We start from the raw sequence: 15,932 nt of genomic DNA on the forward strand, positions 1-15,932 counted from the left end.
ACAAAAATTATTTTGGGGTGCCTGGATGGCTCAGTTGGTTGATCGCCTGACTTTGGCTCAGGTCACGATCTCACAGCTCGTGGGTTCGAGCCCTGTGTCAGGCTCCGTGCTGACGGCTGAGAGCCTGGAGCCTGCTTCAGATTCTGTCTCTCTCTCTCTCTCTCTCTGCCCCTCCCCTGCTCATGCTCTCTCTCTCTCTCTCTCTCTCAAAAATAAATAAAAATTTAAAAAAATTTTAAATTAAACAATTTCATAGAAGTATGAAAATTAGAAAAATGAAAGTTGAGTTTAGTGCTTGGTTACATATCTGGTGATATAATTCATGTCTAACATGAAAGTCAACTTCTAAGTAGGACTTTCTGATATCAATCCCTGTCTCAGCAAACAGCTACTGAGACCTGAGAGAAGATTCTATTTTATCCTGTGCATATGCACACAGAAGATACAACTGGTTACCTACCCAATATCCTTTCACTGCTAGTCCTGGCCCCGAGCCTTCCTTCTTAACTCATAACTTTAATTTTGTCTAAGTATTGTGTGCCCCCACAAAGCTGTGTGCTCTAAGAGGTGCCACCCAGTCACTCACCATACCCTAGGGGCAAATCGCGATTAGCTAAGACAATCTCTGTGGCCTTTTTCCCTTTGATGCTAACTGGTTTGCCAGTAAATGGGTCTGCCAGCCAATTCTGGCCATGAGACAGGAAGATACAAACTGAGTTAAGGATCTGAATACCAATTCTGCTTTAAATGCCATTCTGCTCCACATCAGTCATTGTCATAGGTTTCGACTGTCAAACTCATAAGTTACCTTAGGCTTTATTCTAATACTTCATTTTTTGACTTTACAGAGGGATACAAACAGGAAGACAACTGCACAGTAAGGCTCAGGGACTATCCAAGTGTTCAGCTACTCATATACAACTGCTAAGGAAGTTCAAGGTGCGTAGGTTCACTTGACTGATTATCTGGGTCCCAATTTACCACTCGTCCTGTGCAGGTACAGTTCTGCAGACTGGGATTTCACAGCAAACAAGGCAGCCAGCAGTCAGCACAGAGCATTGCTCTCTAGCTTAACTTGGTAGTTGTGAAGGAAATAGTGCTGTGAGAAGGCAGATCCAAGGTCACTCTCCCAGGTAGGCTTAAATCAGTTCTGAGACCCAGACCCTTACAGGACATTGCATGGAGGCTTCAAAGGAAAGGTTTCCAGGCTATTAAGAGACGCAGAAGAAGATAAAGTCTTATTCCTCTGGGCATTTTTGTGTCTGAAGTTGATGCTCAGAACTACATTTTCCTGGTCCATTTAGTTTCCCAAGCTCCACTCTAAGACATCTCTTTTCCCAATTCCTCCACTTTACTCAAACCTCTTCCACTGTTATTTCCAATTGATTTCTTGCTTCCTATTTAGCTGAGAAGACAGAAGCAATCAGAAGAGAGCTTTTACACATCCCCAGCACCTACCAAACATTACTTTTTTTTTTTACCCACCCATCGTCCACCTCCCCTCTTCTTACAATGGAAATATTGTCCACACTCCACTGCAAGGCCACCCCCTCCACTTATGCTTCAGACTCTGTCCCCACTCATCCATTCAAGGACATCACTGTAGCAACTGTAAACCCTCCCATTCCCTGGTTACTTCCATCAGCATACAGCCTTTAGTATTTTCTATTTTAAAAAGTCTCCCTCACTTGATCCTAAACCCTAGTGCAGCTATGGCCCATTTCTCTACTGCCCATTGTTATCAATACTTCCCAAGAGTTTTCTAGGTCTGTTGTCTCCAACTCTTCTAGTCTTTTCTAATTGAGTTTCCTATTACTTGTAACCCAAGCCACCTTAAATATTATAACTTCATACACTCAGTAAATTATTTTTCCATTGAATAATGGTAGTTACTATGACTCAAGATTATTAAATTGGGAGAGAAGAGTCCTTCAATGAGAAATCCATTGAAATAGCAATGGATGGAATAAACTTCAAATATGATTAAACGGATTAAACAAACACATCCAAACTTGAATAGAGCAAACACTTGAGAAGAGCCAAGGACTGAATAATGGCAAAATGGAAGAAAATGGACAGAAATGAGAACTTCTTAGGCATTAAAACCAAAGTTGAGAGGCAGGTATTAAGGATGAGTCTGAAATTTCATTTGTACAATCAGGTCAAAGGATGGTGCTGTTCACCTGGGATGAGCCTACAAGAGGACCAGATTTGGGGAAAGGAGGAACGTGGATTTGGTTTTTAATATGTTGGGTTTGAGGTGTTCTTGTAATACCAGTCAAAGACAGTAAAGCCCAGAGAAGAGAATTGGCCTGAAGACACACATACGTGATACAAACATCTGAACTGTGGTTGGTAGCTTCATACTGTTATATCATTGACCAATGTGATCGTTACTCTGATCTATTTTGTCCATTTGCAAAGATCCCAGCCTGGAATTAAATAAGATAGGGTTTCATACAAACATCTGCTATCAAATTTACTACCCCCTTCCAAAGGTAGCGCCCCTCCCACCTTATTCTGAGAATATTTGACAGATTAAGAATTAAGGTTCAAGAAGGTAAAAGTATGTGGCATCCCATAAGCTCCACCTCCCATTCATTCCTTTGTTTAATTCCTTCCCACACACGGGCAGGACCTGACTTGCCTTTAGCCAATAGAATATGCCAAAGTAATGGATGCTGCTCTGTGATTACAGTATTTTGTATTGAGACTCAGCCTGGCCACCTGACTGGAGCTACAGATTCCCCTTGCTGGTCTGATAAAGTTAAGTGAGCATGCTGAAGGATCCCATGAGGCAAGGAACTACGAGTGACCATTAGTTGCTGAGGGAAGACTCTAGCCAACTGCCCAGCAAGAAACTGAAGCCATCAGTTCTAAAGCTATAAAGACATGAATTCCACCATCAATGTGAATGAGCTTTGGAAGCCGGTTCTCCCCCCTCCCCCCCCGCCCCCCAGAGGAGCCTGCAGATGAGAACACAGCCTGGCAGAACCCTGATCGCAGCCTTGTGATCCGGAGCAGAGGACCCTGTTAAGCTGTGTCCAGACTCCTGACCCAAAGACTGTGAGACGATGTGTGTAGTTTTTAAGTTGCTAAATTTGTGGTAATTTGTAATGTGGTACAGAAACCTAAGTAATACTTAAGCTTTTATTCAGCGCATCCTACTTTTAAACATGCTGACAGAAAGTGCACCCGAAGGCCACCACAGCAACTAACTGGCATCTGTCTCACCGTCTCTGTGATGAGGAAACAAGCTGTTTGACAGGGGCCGGAGAAGCATGAAATGTCACAGAGAAAGTGAAAAAACTTTAAGTGAGGAGCCACAAAATGGCAAGCTTCACCACTATACATATTTCTCTAGATTTAGAGAATAAATTTGTATATGTATGTACTTATTTATTTATTTGAGTAAATCTAGAATTAAAAGCCAGAACTGGAAAATGAGAAGTAAACCCGATATTAGAAATTCATGTGCTTACACCCTCATAGGTGGAAAAATGTAATTATAGAGTGGTCTTGTGTTGCAGTGAGTGAAATCAAAAGTAGTATGTAATTGTACCAAGGTCAGTGTGTAAAAGTTTTTTCAAGCTAAAACAACTGGTCACAATTGCTTATGGTGTGTATGGAGAAAACCTCTGTCTAGACAAAATTAGTTAATTTGCAGGAAGGGAAACCACATCTTAAGATAGATATATGTGTCACACCTTAATGTTTTCCCTCTGGCTTAATTTGCATTTTGAAAGATTACAGAAAATCCTAAAGTTTCTGAGTTGTAGACAGAAAAATTGGAACCATCACTTCTCTTCAGGGTTTCTGGTAGAGAGGCAAGTCAATAATCCACTAAGGGGGCAATCTGATAAAATAACGTGCATTAAAAAACACACACCTTTCAAATGATATCATGCAATTAAAGAATATTTTCGGATACTTATCTTCTATTTGGTTAGCAGGGCAGATTTCTGCATCAACAGAATGTCTCATTAAAGCAGTTCTGAAATGAATTAAGTTTTTATTTTCCAAAAGACAGTAGGAAATCGATTTAAAGCTCACAGGTTTCTCAGTTTTCCCTTTAGTTCCAAGGCTCAAATTTGCTCTGGGTTAAGATTACCACACAGTGCACTGAACATTAAAGATTCCTTCCTTACCACTAAAGACTGAGTTGCCCAAAGCCTCAGCTCTTGGCTGCCTTCTCTCTACACTCATCCCCTGCAAGAACTTATCCTGCTGGATGGACTTAAATATCATCCATATGCTATTTTTGCAGTCCTAATGAACTCCAAATTTCTCTATCCATCTGATACAACCCTTCTACTTGTGTAAATCTATCTACCTGTGTGTCTCAGATTTAGCAAGCCTCAGAACACAATTCTGGATCAGCACTCGGAACCGGCTCCTCCAGTGTTCTTGAGCTCAGCAAGAGCCACCACCTTTCTCTGGGGGTTACTCTTGACTTCTCTTACGCCCCTGCTCCCCACACATGCAATTCAACAAGTCCTCTCAGCCCGACCTGTAAAACATATGCCCAATCCTACCGCTTTAGATACCTCCACTCCTACCATGTAGCCTGAACTACATCTGCTCTTGCTTAGACAGGGGCAACGGTCTCCTCCCACAGGCAGTTTGCGACAGAACGTAATCTACGAACCAGAAGTCAGACCTGATCACTCCTCTGGCTTCCCATCAAACTCAGAAGAAAATGCAAACTCCTTTCCGGAAGCCACACAGCACTTGACACTGTCTTAGGTACTTGTTTACTGCCGTTGACTCCTCCATGATGTAAGTTATATGGGAAAGGGACTTCGCCTTATTCACTGCTATATCCCCAGTGCCTGCAGAGGTACCCAGCACGTTACACACTCAAATTCACTGAATTTTGCTCTAATGGTACAGATTTTTGGTTTTAATGAGCATTATGCGGCCCTTACCTGGCCGCAACAAAACTTTGAAACTTAAGGCTTTGATATTCTATCAGCAGAATTTCAGACTAGTAACTTAAACCTGTCAAATGTGAGTAGTTACTTTAGCTCTTATAGTAACTTTGGGTGATTATTCTTTTCTTTCAGAGGCGCTAGAGGTATACGCCACACTTGAATAAAATTTCAAGCCATCAGGACAAATGTGTGTTGCACTTTATGACAAATGCTCCACTACTGTAGCTCTCTGTACATGGAAACTGTCTTTACTGAGTGGGCTCGCACATGGGCGGGGGAGAGAACATGTGCAAAAGCACAGTTAGAAATGAAAAAGCAGCAAATATCTTTGTGTGATTGTAAAATATACTCAAAGGGAAATTTAGCGAGCAGCGGAGTACAGAGGGGCTTATCCACCTGGCTAAGGGCTGTGACAGTAGACAACTGTGGTCTTTTCTCCATTTTGGAAAGTGTAAAAGAGAGGATGGTGGGAGCGAGGGGTAGAGAGGCAACAACCAGCCTGGAGGCAGACACTTTAGGAGGCTCTAGAAGGAATCCAGGCAAAAAAAACCTGTGGCTACAGTTAGGAAGATATCCCTTTGGGCTCCAGTCTAAACTGCTACGAAGCCTCCACGCATCTTCTCTACTCCGGGCCTGCCTGAATGACTGAATTTTGGTAAACGATCACTGATTTTGCAGAGGTTTCTTTCTGAAGATCTTTGGTATTGTTATCTATAGGAGTCTTATTCATACTCCTGACCTATTTTTCTTTATCCTTGTAACAAAAGCGTAAAATACAGTCATTAACCATTTGTTCATTTCGTGGTGTCAACTTTAGGAAGATTTTATGGTCCAGTAATAGTCATGTGGTTCTCGGATGGCAAGGGGTAAGAAGCACAGTGGGGCCCTCTCAGGTGCTCTGTATCACACAGCCATCTCCCTTTTCAGGACACAGGAAGACACTTCTCCTCTTTCAAAAGTCTGTGCCCCTCAGTGTACTGCTCAAACTATTCCTGAGGTCAGGAGGCAGATGAATCACGTTATCCCCCAACTCTTGCCGTCTTGCCTTTAAGTAAACCTCCTTCTTTAAATGGAAATCATTGCAAAGAACTCCATTGATCAATTTAGAAATATCCAAACCCTTCTCCAACCTCTTCTGCTTCTGCTTCAATTAGTACCTCCAGTTTTACAGAATCCTCATTAGTTCTGAACAGTAAGACTCCTCAGTTATAACGTACTTTTAGTAAGAGAATTCCTCTTACCACTTCCACCTGCTTCAACTTTTATTAAGAATAAAATACTTTCCTCAAAATCTAAAAAAGGGAACCATGACCAGGGATTAAGTGAACATAGTATCTATTTTTATTATGAAACATTAAATTTTGACACATTGCTTCATTTGCTTTTTAAAAATCTATTATCTGACTTAAACCTATTCAGCAAAAATGCCAATAAATTATATAAATCATAGTTTGGGTCTTTTTAAAACTAGGACCATACTATGTTTTATGATAATCAGACAACAATACTAAATCTGAGTTGTATGAGCTGTTATTTTGTAATGTTTTAAAGTTTAGCTTAAAATAAAACCCAACCCAACCCAATGGCATGCTAATACACTGTTGCAAAACGTTCTGAGAAACACCCTCCTCATCTGTGAGTGTCCTTCGGTGTCTTCCCTGAAAAACAATACAGAGTGCAGCCATATCAGGTGTCAAGGCACTCATTCTAAACGGTCCTATCCTGCCCATCTTAGGAGTCACACTGGATGGAGGGCTGACGATCTATATTATGCCCCAGCCCATGCTATCTTGCCTTTCAGTAAATCCATTTCTTTAAAGGGAAATCATTACCTAAGAAGCCCAATGCTGAATTTAGAAACAATGATTCCAATACACATTAAATCAAATGTGTTAGTACTTAAAGTCACGTATTCTGAAAAGTGAAAATAATAGACTAATACAGAACATAGGTAAACAACCAATAAACTAAGGCAAATAGCACTGCCACCACATGCTTTAAAATGGTGTATTTTTAGTGTCTGAAGCTCTTCGCAAATTATCATTCGGAACAATTCAGATGAATTTCAATAAAAGATGTGTGTTCTGCAGGAAGTTAGTTTTAGGGTGTTCAACATGGGTGGCATCATTAAAAAATACATCAATAGTCTTATTAGTGAGTATTTGCCATTTGGGTTTCTAAATCTTTATTTTCTGTGGAGGCAAACCAAAGCACTGTCTTAAGACTCCATCTTCAAAGTTACAATATAGTCTCTACCATTCCTAGAGATTTAAAGCTAGATAGGACCCTGGTCCTTGCCATTATCTTCATCTTCGTCTTCCTCATCATCCTGGTCTCCGGATTCAAGTTCATCCTCTTCTTCAACCTAAAGGGAATATGTACATTTGAACACTGTTAAGATTTGTTCACTTCATTTTCAACATGTAATGACACGTACCACTTGATAAATTCTTTATTCCAGTAACTGTAGCAGATTACAAGCCATCTGATTTCCTTGATGATGATAATATGAGAGGAGATATACAGCTTAACAGGTCATACCTGTCTACACACAAATCTGGACCAAACATGACAAAAGAGAATGGCACATCTGGATAATGAGAGTCTTATGACCACAGGACCAAATCAATTCATTACTAGGCTCAAAGCCCAAAAGAGAGCCAGTTAACAAATACTGGAAACTGTGCCTGTATGGTTTACATCAATTCACTGAACACCATGAAAGCAATGCACATGATACCTCATTCGTGTACCTACATATTTACGCCTGTAATAATGGATATCTAGGCACAACACTTCCATGCTACAGTACAATTTTTAAAAATATAGGGGCACCTAGGTGGCACAGTCAGTTAAGCATCCGACTATTGATTTCGGCTCAGGTCATGATCTCACAGTTTGTGAGTTCAAGCCCTGCATCAGGCTCTGTGCTGATAGTGTGGCGCCTGCCTGGGGATTCTGTCTCTCCTCTCTGCCCTTCCCCTGCTTGTACATGGTCTCTCTCTCTCTCTCAGAATAAACTTAAAAAAACACATACATATATACATATGTATGTACAGATATAATTTTTGGAAAGATTTCAATCTTACCGGGTGACCAAGTTCCTTGAGTTTATTCTTTAATGAAAATATTTTCTGATCCTGATCAGCCAACAGCACCAACAGATCATCTTGCTCTTTTTTAGAATCTGTAACATCCACCTCAAGTTTGTTTTTCTCATTTTGTAAAATGGCAATGGTGCTGTTAGATGCATCCAGCTGCTCTTTAATAGCAGCTCTTTCCTCAGACAAAGCTTTAATTTCATTCTGGGAAAAGAAAGGTGAAAATCAACTGATCTAAGATTAGCATTCATTCTCACAGGATTTTTAACAAATAGGCTCATTCTTTTTCTTTTTTTAGGTTCATTCTTTCTGTGATGATCTGAGGAGTTTGGCGGTGGAGGTTTTAGGAATAGAACACACACACACACACTCATCCAGTAACAAGAGAATTTATGTTAGGCTATATACATCAAAGATGGTTATTATGAAAAGATACAGTTTAATATCCAAAAACTAGTTTTAATGAGCTATTTTTCAAAAATCCTAAGAGATAATACCATTTCAGATAACTGTAAGAATAAAGACACAAAACATTTTACAGCAGAGGCCTGATCAGCATCAGAAATTAGAACTCGGGTTAAAATTTTTTTTAGCCCAACTTCATGCATACAATCTACAGCTTAAAGATAAAGTAATTTGATCACTATCCAAAAGGCACAATCACACATTACCTTCCCTTTTGCATTTTTTTATATGAATAAAAAATTCCCTTTTAGTTTTATTATTTCTACCTCATTCCTCTCTTTATGTTATTTATTCTGATTTCTCTGTCACACTAAATAGGCTGGCAGGATTTAATGTGCCCGTGTCCTTAGCTTGAAGAGAAGCCCACATGTGGCTTGGGTTTTAGCCCAAGCTGTGCTCTTTATTTCTTATTGTGATTAGACATTGACAAGAAAACTAAACTTTAAATGATTTCCACTTTCAAAGTACATCATATACAGTCTTACTTTATATATATGATGTCATCATTTGAAATGGCATTTAAAAAGGCTTCACTTGTGCCATCTTTACTCATCCAAATAGCAATGGCCATGCTGTGAGATAAAATTATACCCCATTAGCTTTCCTCATAAATCGAAGAATTGGGGACGTTAAATGAAATACAATCAAATTTCCTGGAGTCATTTCCTAGAATACGCAACAAGCAAGAGTTTCACCAAAAAGCAACCTTTAATTCTTTCGTTTCCTGTAATAATGCTGATAGTCTTCCTTCCACGTCCGTCGTCTTTGCAGCTGCTACAGCTTCACTCTCTCCTGGTACAGGGGCTGGTTTTGCCTGAAGGTAGAAATTGGCGGGGGGGGGGGGGGGGGGGAGTTCCTTTAAAGTTACAGGCAACAGGCAATTCCAAAGGTTATTGAATTTTCTCACTATTTGGAAACTATGCCCAATAGCAGAAATACAATTCCTGTACTGCAGAACTGTAGAATTCCTTATGTATACTGACACGCACTGAAGCGCTCTCCCCGGAAAGACGGGCAGTCCCTACAGCAGAGCAGGAGGCTGGGTCAGGATCGGGTGCAGCATTGGACCTCCATGGAGCATGAGGAGAGCTGGGTTAAGCAGCCTCAAGGTCAGACTACAGCTATAACATAGCATTTAATAGGCAGAGAAAAATTTTCAAAGCCCTTTCCTCAGGAAATTTCTAGAACTTAAGTCCACATTATCTTCTCAGAGAGACAGGTGAGGAAAGAGAGCTAAATGACATAAATTGATAAAATGCTAAGATTTTCTTAAGTGCTAATAGGAAGTGTTCTTAAATCATAATGTTTTTTTTTTAGTGTTTATTTATTTATTTTTGAGAGGTAGAGCAGGGGTCGGGGCAGAGAGAGAATCCCAAGCAGGCTCTGTGCTGTGGGGCTGTCACCCATGAACCATGAGATCATGACTCACGACCTGAGCCTAAATCAAGAGTCGGATGCTTAACCAACTGAGCCACCCAGGCGCCCCATTAAATGATAGTTTTCTAATCTTTCGCCACCTTTTTTTTTTTTTTTTTTTAAAGTACTGGGAAGGAGGGTGCTGATGTAACAAATACCTGAAAAATGTGGAAGGGTCTTCAGAACTGGTAGCAGCTAGAAGAGTTTTGAGATGCATGTCAGACAAAGCCTAAACTGCCCCAAAGAGACTGTCACTAGAAATATGGACATTAAGGGCAATTCTGGTGAGGGCTCAGAAAGAAAGGGGAGCTAGAGAGAAAGCTTCTATGGCCTTGGAGAAAACATCATTGTGAAGAGAATATTGGTAGAAATACGGATGGAAAGGTTGTTTGCCTGAGATGGAAATGAAGAACATGTTACTGGAAAGTAGAAGAAAGAGATCCTTGTTATAAAGTGTCAAAGAAACTGGCTGAATTATGTTTTAGTGCTTTGTAGAAAGTAGAATTTGTAAGTGATGAACTTGGATATTTCATGGAGATTTCTAAGCAAAGTGTTAAAGAAAGGCATGGCCTGGTTTCTCCTTGCTGCTTACAATAAAATGTGACAGGAGATACATTTTTTTTTTAATCTTAGAGAATATGCAAGCAGGGGAGAGGGGCAGTGGGGTGGGGCGGGGGGGGGGGGAGAGAGGGAGAGGGAGAGGGGGCGGGGGAGAGAGACAGAGAGAGAGAGAGAGAGAGAGAGAGAGAGAGAACGAGCCTGACATGGGGCTTGATCCCACAATTCTGGGATCATGGTCTGAGCCCAAATCAAGAGTCAATTGACTAAGCCACCCAGGCTCCCTGAGAGAGATACATTTCAGAAGGAACTGTTAAGCAAAAGGGATCAGAACATGAAGATTTAGAAAATAGCCTATTCCTATTGTAATAAATGACAAAGTGTGTTGTGCTGAAATATCAAGGATGTGGCTGGACTCCCATTTGTAAAGAAGTTACTTTTGTGACTCATGGACGCAATCAACCATTTGAGTAGAAGCTGAAATAGAGATGCGATTATCTAGGAAAGATCCAGAGGGCCTTCTTATCCAATGGCTTGGATCCCTGTGTATTGCATGGGGTTTTTAAGAATTTTATACCAGCAGAAAACCTGTCAGCTTGGACTGAAGGGGACACAGATGGGATAAAATATAAAATACCAGCAAAATGAACCATCAAATAATGGATTATACTGATATGGTGAGTCTGACTCTAATATGGCTGTCACCATGGCCAAGAAGCTTATGTGACCAGAACTCTGGCTAGTAAGCAACCTAAAAGGGAAGGTGCAGTCTGACACATTTGCTTCTTTTACATAGTGGCTGAGAAATAACATCCTAACCTTGTGTTAACTATTTTTCAGGGAAAAAAAAGTAATAATTAACTCACAAACGTTTCTGTTTTCTGTAACAGCTCCTGCTTTTCTGTCTGCAGTTTGGTGATCTCCACAGATTGTGAGTTTAACTGAGACTTTAATGTTGCCAGTTCCTAAGAGACAAAAATAGTTGAGTTGTAACATTAAATAGCATTAATTGCATCAAGGAAATATCTAGTTACAGGAAGAAATTTAAAATTATTTCCTTTCTTGACCTTTCTAAAATCACAACTTCCAAGTTTGAAAATCTAATTCTAAAAAACCATTCCTGAACTTTGGCGTCAAGCTAGAGAATTAAGCAAGTTTGTGATACATATTCACCTCTGACTTCTCCTGAGAGTCCATGTAAAAAATCACAAAGTAGGGGATGAAGGGAAAGAGGAAGGAAGGGAGGGAGGAAGGAAGGATGGATAAAAGGAAGAGAGAGAGGGAGGGAGAAACCCACAAGGTGAAAGAGAATGAAAGAAAAAAGAGCAATAAAATTGAGGAATTTCAGTAAACAAATGACAGCGGTAACTGAGACAGCACACCTGAGAAAGACAACTTAACTGACACTTGAGAAAGCCCAGCTGCTACCTGACTTACAAGGCACAACTGTTAAAGGCTTGGGAACTGGTACCATCAGATATCTCTGAAAGTGTGGGTAAAAATGGGGTCAAAACCAGCAGGGCTGGTCGAGGCGTGCCTGGGTGGCTCACTTTGGTTGAGTGTCCAACTTTGGCTCCGGTCGTGACATAGAGGTTCTTGAGTTTGAGCCCCGCGTCGGGTTCTGTGCTGACAGCTTGGAGCCTGAAGCCTGCTTTGGATTCAGTGTCTCCCTCTCTCTCTGCCCTTCCCCTGTGCTCTCTCTCTCAAAAAATGAATAGACATTAAAAACAAAACAAAAAACAAAAAACCAAACAGCAGGACTGGTTCAAAGTCTGCTTAGGAAGACCACCAGATCCCTGTCCCAATCTCATGTATCAAGCAACTGTTCTTCTCTTGGCCAAAGACTGGGGTTTATTATTTGCAAAGGGAAAATAGGATATTTTTAGACCCCAGACCACAAAAGATAGATGAAAGAAGTCAGTACTGTAGTGAAAAGGAGGGAATTAATTCAAAGTTTACATGTCATTAATAATGAAATTCCCAACTTTCTTGCCCTCTCCCCACCAGAAATGCACAGGGAAAGAAAGGCGATTATAACCATGGTTCTCAATGAAGGGAATCCCCCTCACAATATTTGGCAACACCTGTAGACGTTGGGTAAGTGGTGGGATGCTGTCATGTAAAAAGCTAATTTATTCTCTTAAACCTTTCTATCATGTACATATGTGGCTTTCCTTGGATTTTTTTTTTTTCAGTTAAATGAGTTACATAGACACTAAGATTATGGACAATTTTAGTTTTCTTTTTATACAGTATTTTACTATGTAAGAAACAAAACTGTCAAAAAAAGAAACAAAACTATAATTTAAAATACATCTTTTAAAAATATGTATCCTTTTTAACAATGTAAAATTGAAAAAGAAAATAAATTGCAGAAAGGGGGTGCCTGGGTGGCTCAGTCGGTTAAGTGTCCAACTCTTGATTTTGGCTCAGGTCATGGTCTCATGGTTCGTGAAATTGAACCCCACGTCAGGCTCTGTGCCAACAACGCACAGAAATATCTAGCTAAAGTTTCACTGGGAAACACAAAGAGTAAAAATTTTTACTTGGGATTTATAAACTAAGATCATTTATTAATAACTAATTCCCTTTAATTTTAATATAGCTCTAGTGTAGGTAGACTTAATAAAACCCAAACAGTATATTAATTTTCCTCACAAGAATAAAACACTGTGGACAAATATTGTAAATATTGTAAATCCTTAATGACAAATTATTATTATTATTTTTAAAGCCTGACTGTAGAATCTACTCTGGGGTACATGGATTTTATCAAAATATGACACAGTTTCTCTGTGTACGGTCACTCCTCTCTTGGATCAGCCATGTCAGTGGGCTAGGACCAGATGACTAGAAGAGGAGAAGGAAGTGAATTTAGGTTGTCTGGGCCGTTGACTTCTTCCTTTAGTATTACTTTTTGTTTTTTAAAAGAAAAAAACATACATTCTTTTTATAAGAAAGGAAGGAAGAAGGGTAGGATAGAATAAAAAAGAGGAAAGAAAGAAAAATTTAAAAGGAAAAAACTCAACTTGTTTAGGGATAGTATACTAAGGAGCAATCTGATACTTTTCTAGACTTTTCTTCCAATATTTAATTCTATACATAAGTAATTCCTTTCTCCCTTTTCTAGTTCTTATTAAACAAATACATTTAATATTATATATTCTATTAATAAAGTTAGATCTGCATACCTACTTTCATTTTTTTTTTTAAGTTTATTTATTTTGAGAGAGAGTGTGTGTGCACAAGTAGGGGAGGGGCAGAGAAAGAGGGAGAGAGAGAATCCCTAGCAGGCTCCTGGCTGGAGCCCAAAAAGAGGCTCGATCTCACGAACCATGAGATCAGGACCTAAGCCAAAATCAAGAACTAGATGCTTAACCAACTGAGCCACCCAGGCGCCCCTACACTAGAATTATAAATATTATGATAACCAAGTAGGAAAAAGTTTAATTTGCTCTTCTAGATATTATAAATTACTCTAGCAGAAAATTTTTGTTTTTCTTTTTTTTAGCTAGTCATCTGAGATATACACAAGTTTATTCCCTTTCCAACTCTAAAAACCAACATTTTTCTGGAGAAAATGGTCTAAACACTGAATACATTCAAGTATGCAATTGTCATGGTCAATAGTAAATGAAAATTGGGCATAAGATTTTATATCTTCATATTTGCAGCTTATAAATATACTTAAATTTTCCTTAATTGTTAGTTCACTGATCATCTACAAATAACCGGGGTGAGATATTCAGATCTGTTAAAAAGAACACAATTAAAAAATAAAAATACTTAACAAAAAGCAAAATACCATTACCATACAATGTTTTTTACCTTTATTTATTTATTTTGAGACAGAAAGAGCTGGGGAGGGGCAGAGAGAGAGGGAGACAGAGAATCCTAAGCAGGCTCCATGCTATCAGTGCAGAGCCTGACACGGAGCTTGATCTCATGATCTCACGAACCGTGAGAAATCAAGCTGAAATTAAGACTTAGATGCTTGACTGAGCCACCCAGGTGCCCCCAATTACCATATAATTTAAAAAGCTCTTGGACTTTCAAATAACTATCTTCACTATCAAATTTTGCTTGGGGCGCCTGGGTGGCTCAGTCGGTTAAGCGTCCGACCTCGGCTCAGGTCACGATCTCACAGTCCGTGAGTTCGAGCCCTGCGCCAGGCTCTGGGCTGATGGCTCAGAGCCTGGAGCCTGTTTCCGATTCTGTGTCTCCCTCTCTCTCTGCCCCTCCCCCGTTCATGCTCTGTCTCTCTCTGTCTCAAAAATAAATAAACGTTAAAAAAAAAAAAAATTTTGCTTACATTAGCAAAAGTAGTTCCAGATTAGTGAAACTACAGAGCTGTTACTCTATTATAATTAAAACAACACAAAATAGAACTTGGATCAAGCCAGAAAATTACCTGTTTTAATTCTGCAATTTGTTCAGAATCTTGAGCAGAAGCTGTTGCTGAAGACTGTTCATTTGTGCCAGGTGATGCTTGGGAAGATTTCTACAAATATCATAGAAATAAACTATGAAATAAATTTAGTCTAAAGAGATAGGAAACAAAACAGAACTATACACGTATAAGCTATGCCTTACAGAGGCTTACCAAAAATTTCACATCAACATTTTAGTTTTTATATCCAAGATAAAATTTCAACATAGCACACGCTGTCTACAATAGCTAATAAATTTATACTTATACCAAGTATTTATTAAATCTAAGCACTTATCTGAAGTTATATGGAGAAAGAGCATAAACCCAAGTATTTATTAAGTGATTTCCATGTATTAAAAGAGTTTTATACACAGTAGCTCATTTAATCCTCTCAACACCAAAACAGATATGACCACTACCAATTTACAGATCAGTAAAAAAGTTTAAAGAGGTTAACTAAGTTGCTTAACTTCAACGAGCTGGGGAGTGTTGAAGCTTTAGGCAGTTTGACACCAAAGCTCATAATCTAATTTTTTAAACGTAAACTCTATGCTGAATGTGGGGCTCAAACTCATGGCTCTGAGAGCATGTTCTACGAACTGAGCCAGCCAGGAACCCTCCCAAAGCTCATATTCTAAAGCCTTATGATGATATTTTGGCTTAAAGGATCCAGAAAAATAAACAAACAGGATAATGAGAATTGCTCTTGACCTCTTAAAATTTTTTTAACATTTACTCACCAAATTTTCAATCAGAGAGTCCTTTTCAGCCAGCTGGCTTTGTAAAAGCTCCTGATTACTTTTTAATTCTTCTATCTCTTCTCGTAACCTCCCAACTTCTTCTGGCTGAATGCCATTCATCTGAGTCGCGTCACTGTAAGAACCTTGATGCGGATTATCTTTTCCTATTAAAACAGGAATAAAGTTTGAAAAGCCAGCATGAAACTTAGGTTTTTCATTTCTTGAATGAGAAGATTTAAATATAAAAATATAAAATTTCCTTAATTCAATTACTTTGGTGGCACTT

General features: G+C 39.3%; 1 protein-coding gene across 4 annotated transcripts in view; it reads right to left on the minus strand.

Moving 5' to 3' along the window:
* Positions 1–3,022: 3,022 nt before the first annotated feature.
* Positions 3,023–15,932, minus strand: part of USO1 (USO1 vesicle transport factor) — a 97,044-nt gene continuing 84,134 nt past the window's right edge. For 3 of the 4 annotated variants that reach the window (XM_042936178.1, XM_042936177.1, XM_042936179.1), the window contains 6 exons: positions 15,647–15,810; positions 14,886–14,975; positions 11,341–11,439; positions 9,207–9,314; positions 8,024–8,239; positions 3,027–7,299 (listed from right to left, as the gene is read on the minus strand). In XM_042936178.1, the coding sequence (XP_042792112.1) occupies positions 7,210–7,299; positions 8,024–8,239; positions 9,207–9,314; positions 11,341–11,439; positions 14,886–14,975; positions 15,647–15,810 (767 nt within the window). In that variant the 3' untranslated portion in view covers positions 3,027–7,209. Of the gene's footprint in view, positions 7,300–8,023; positions 8,240–9,206; positions 9,315–11,340; positions 11,440–14,885; positions 14,976–15,646; positions 15,811–15,932 lie in introns of all 4 variants that reach the window. The other variant, XM_042936180.1, reaches the window with a different exon arrangement.

The sequence above is a fragment of the Panthera leo genome, chromosome B1 (genome assembly GCF_018350215.1).
Source record: "Panthera leo isolate Ple1 chromosome B1, P.leo_Ple1_pat1.1, whole genome shotgun sequence".
Lineage (NCBI taxonomy): Eukaryota > Metazoa > Chordata > Mammalia > Carnivora > Felidae > Panthera > Panthera leo.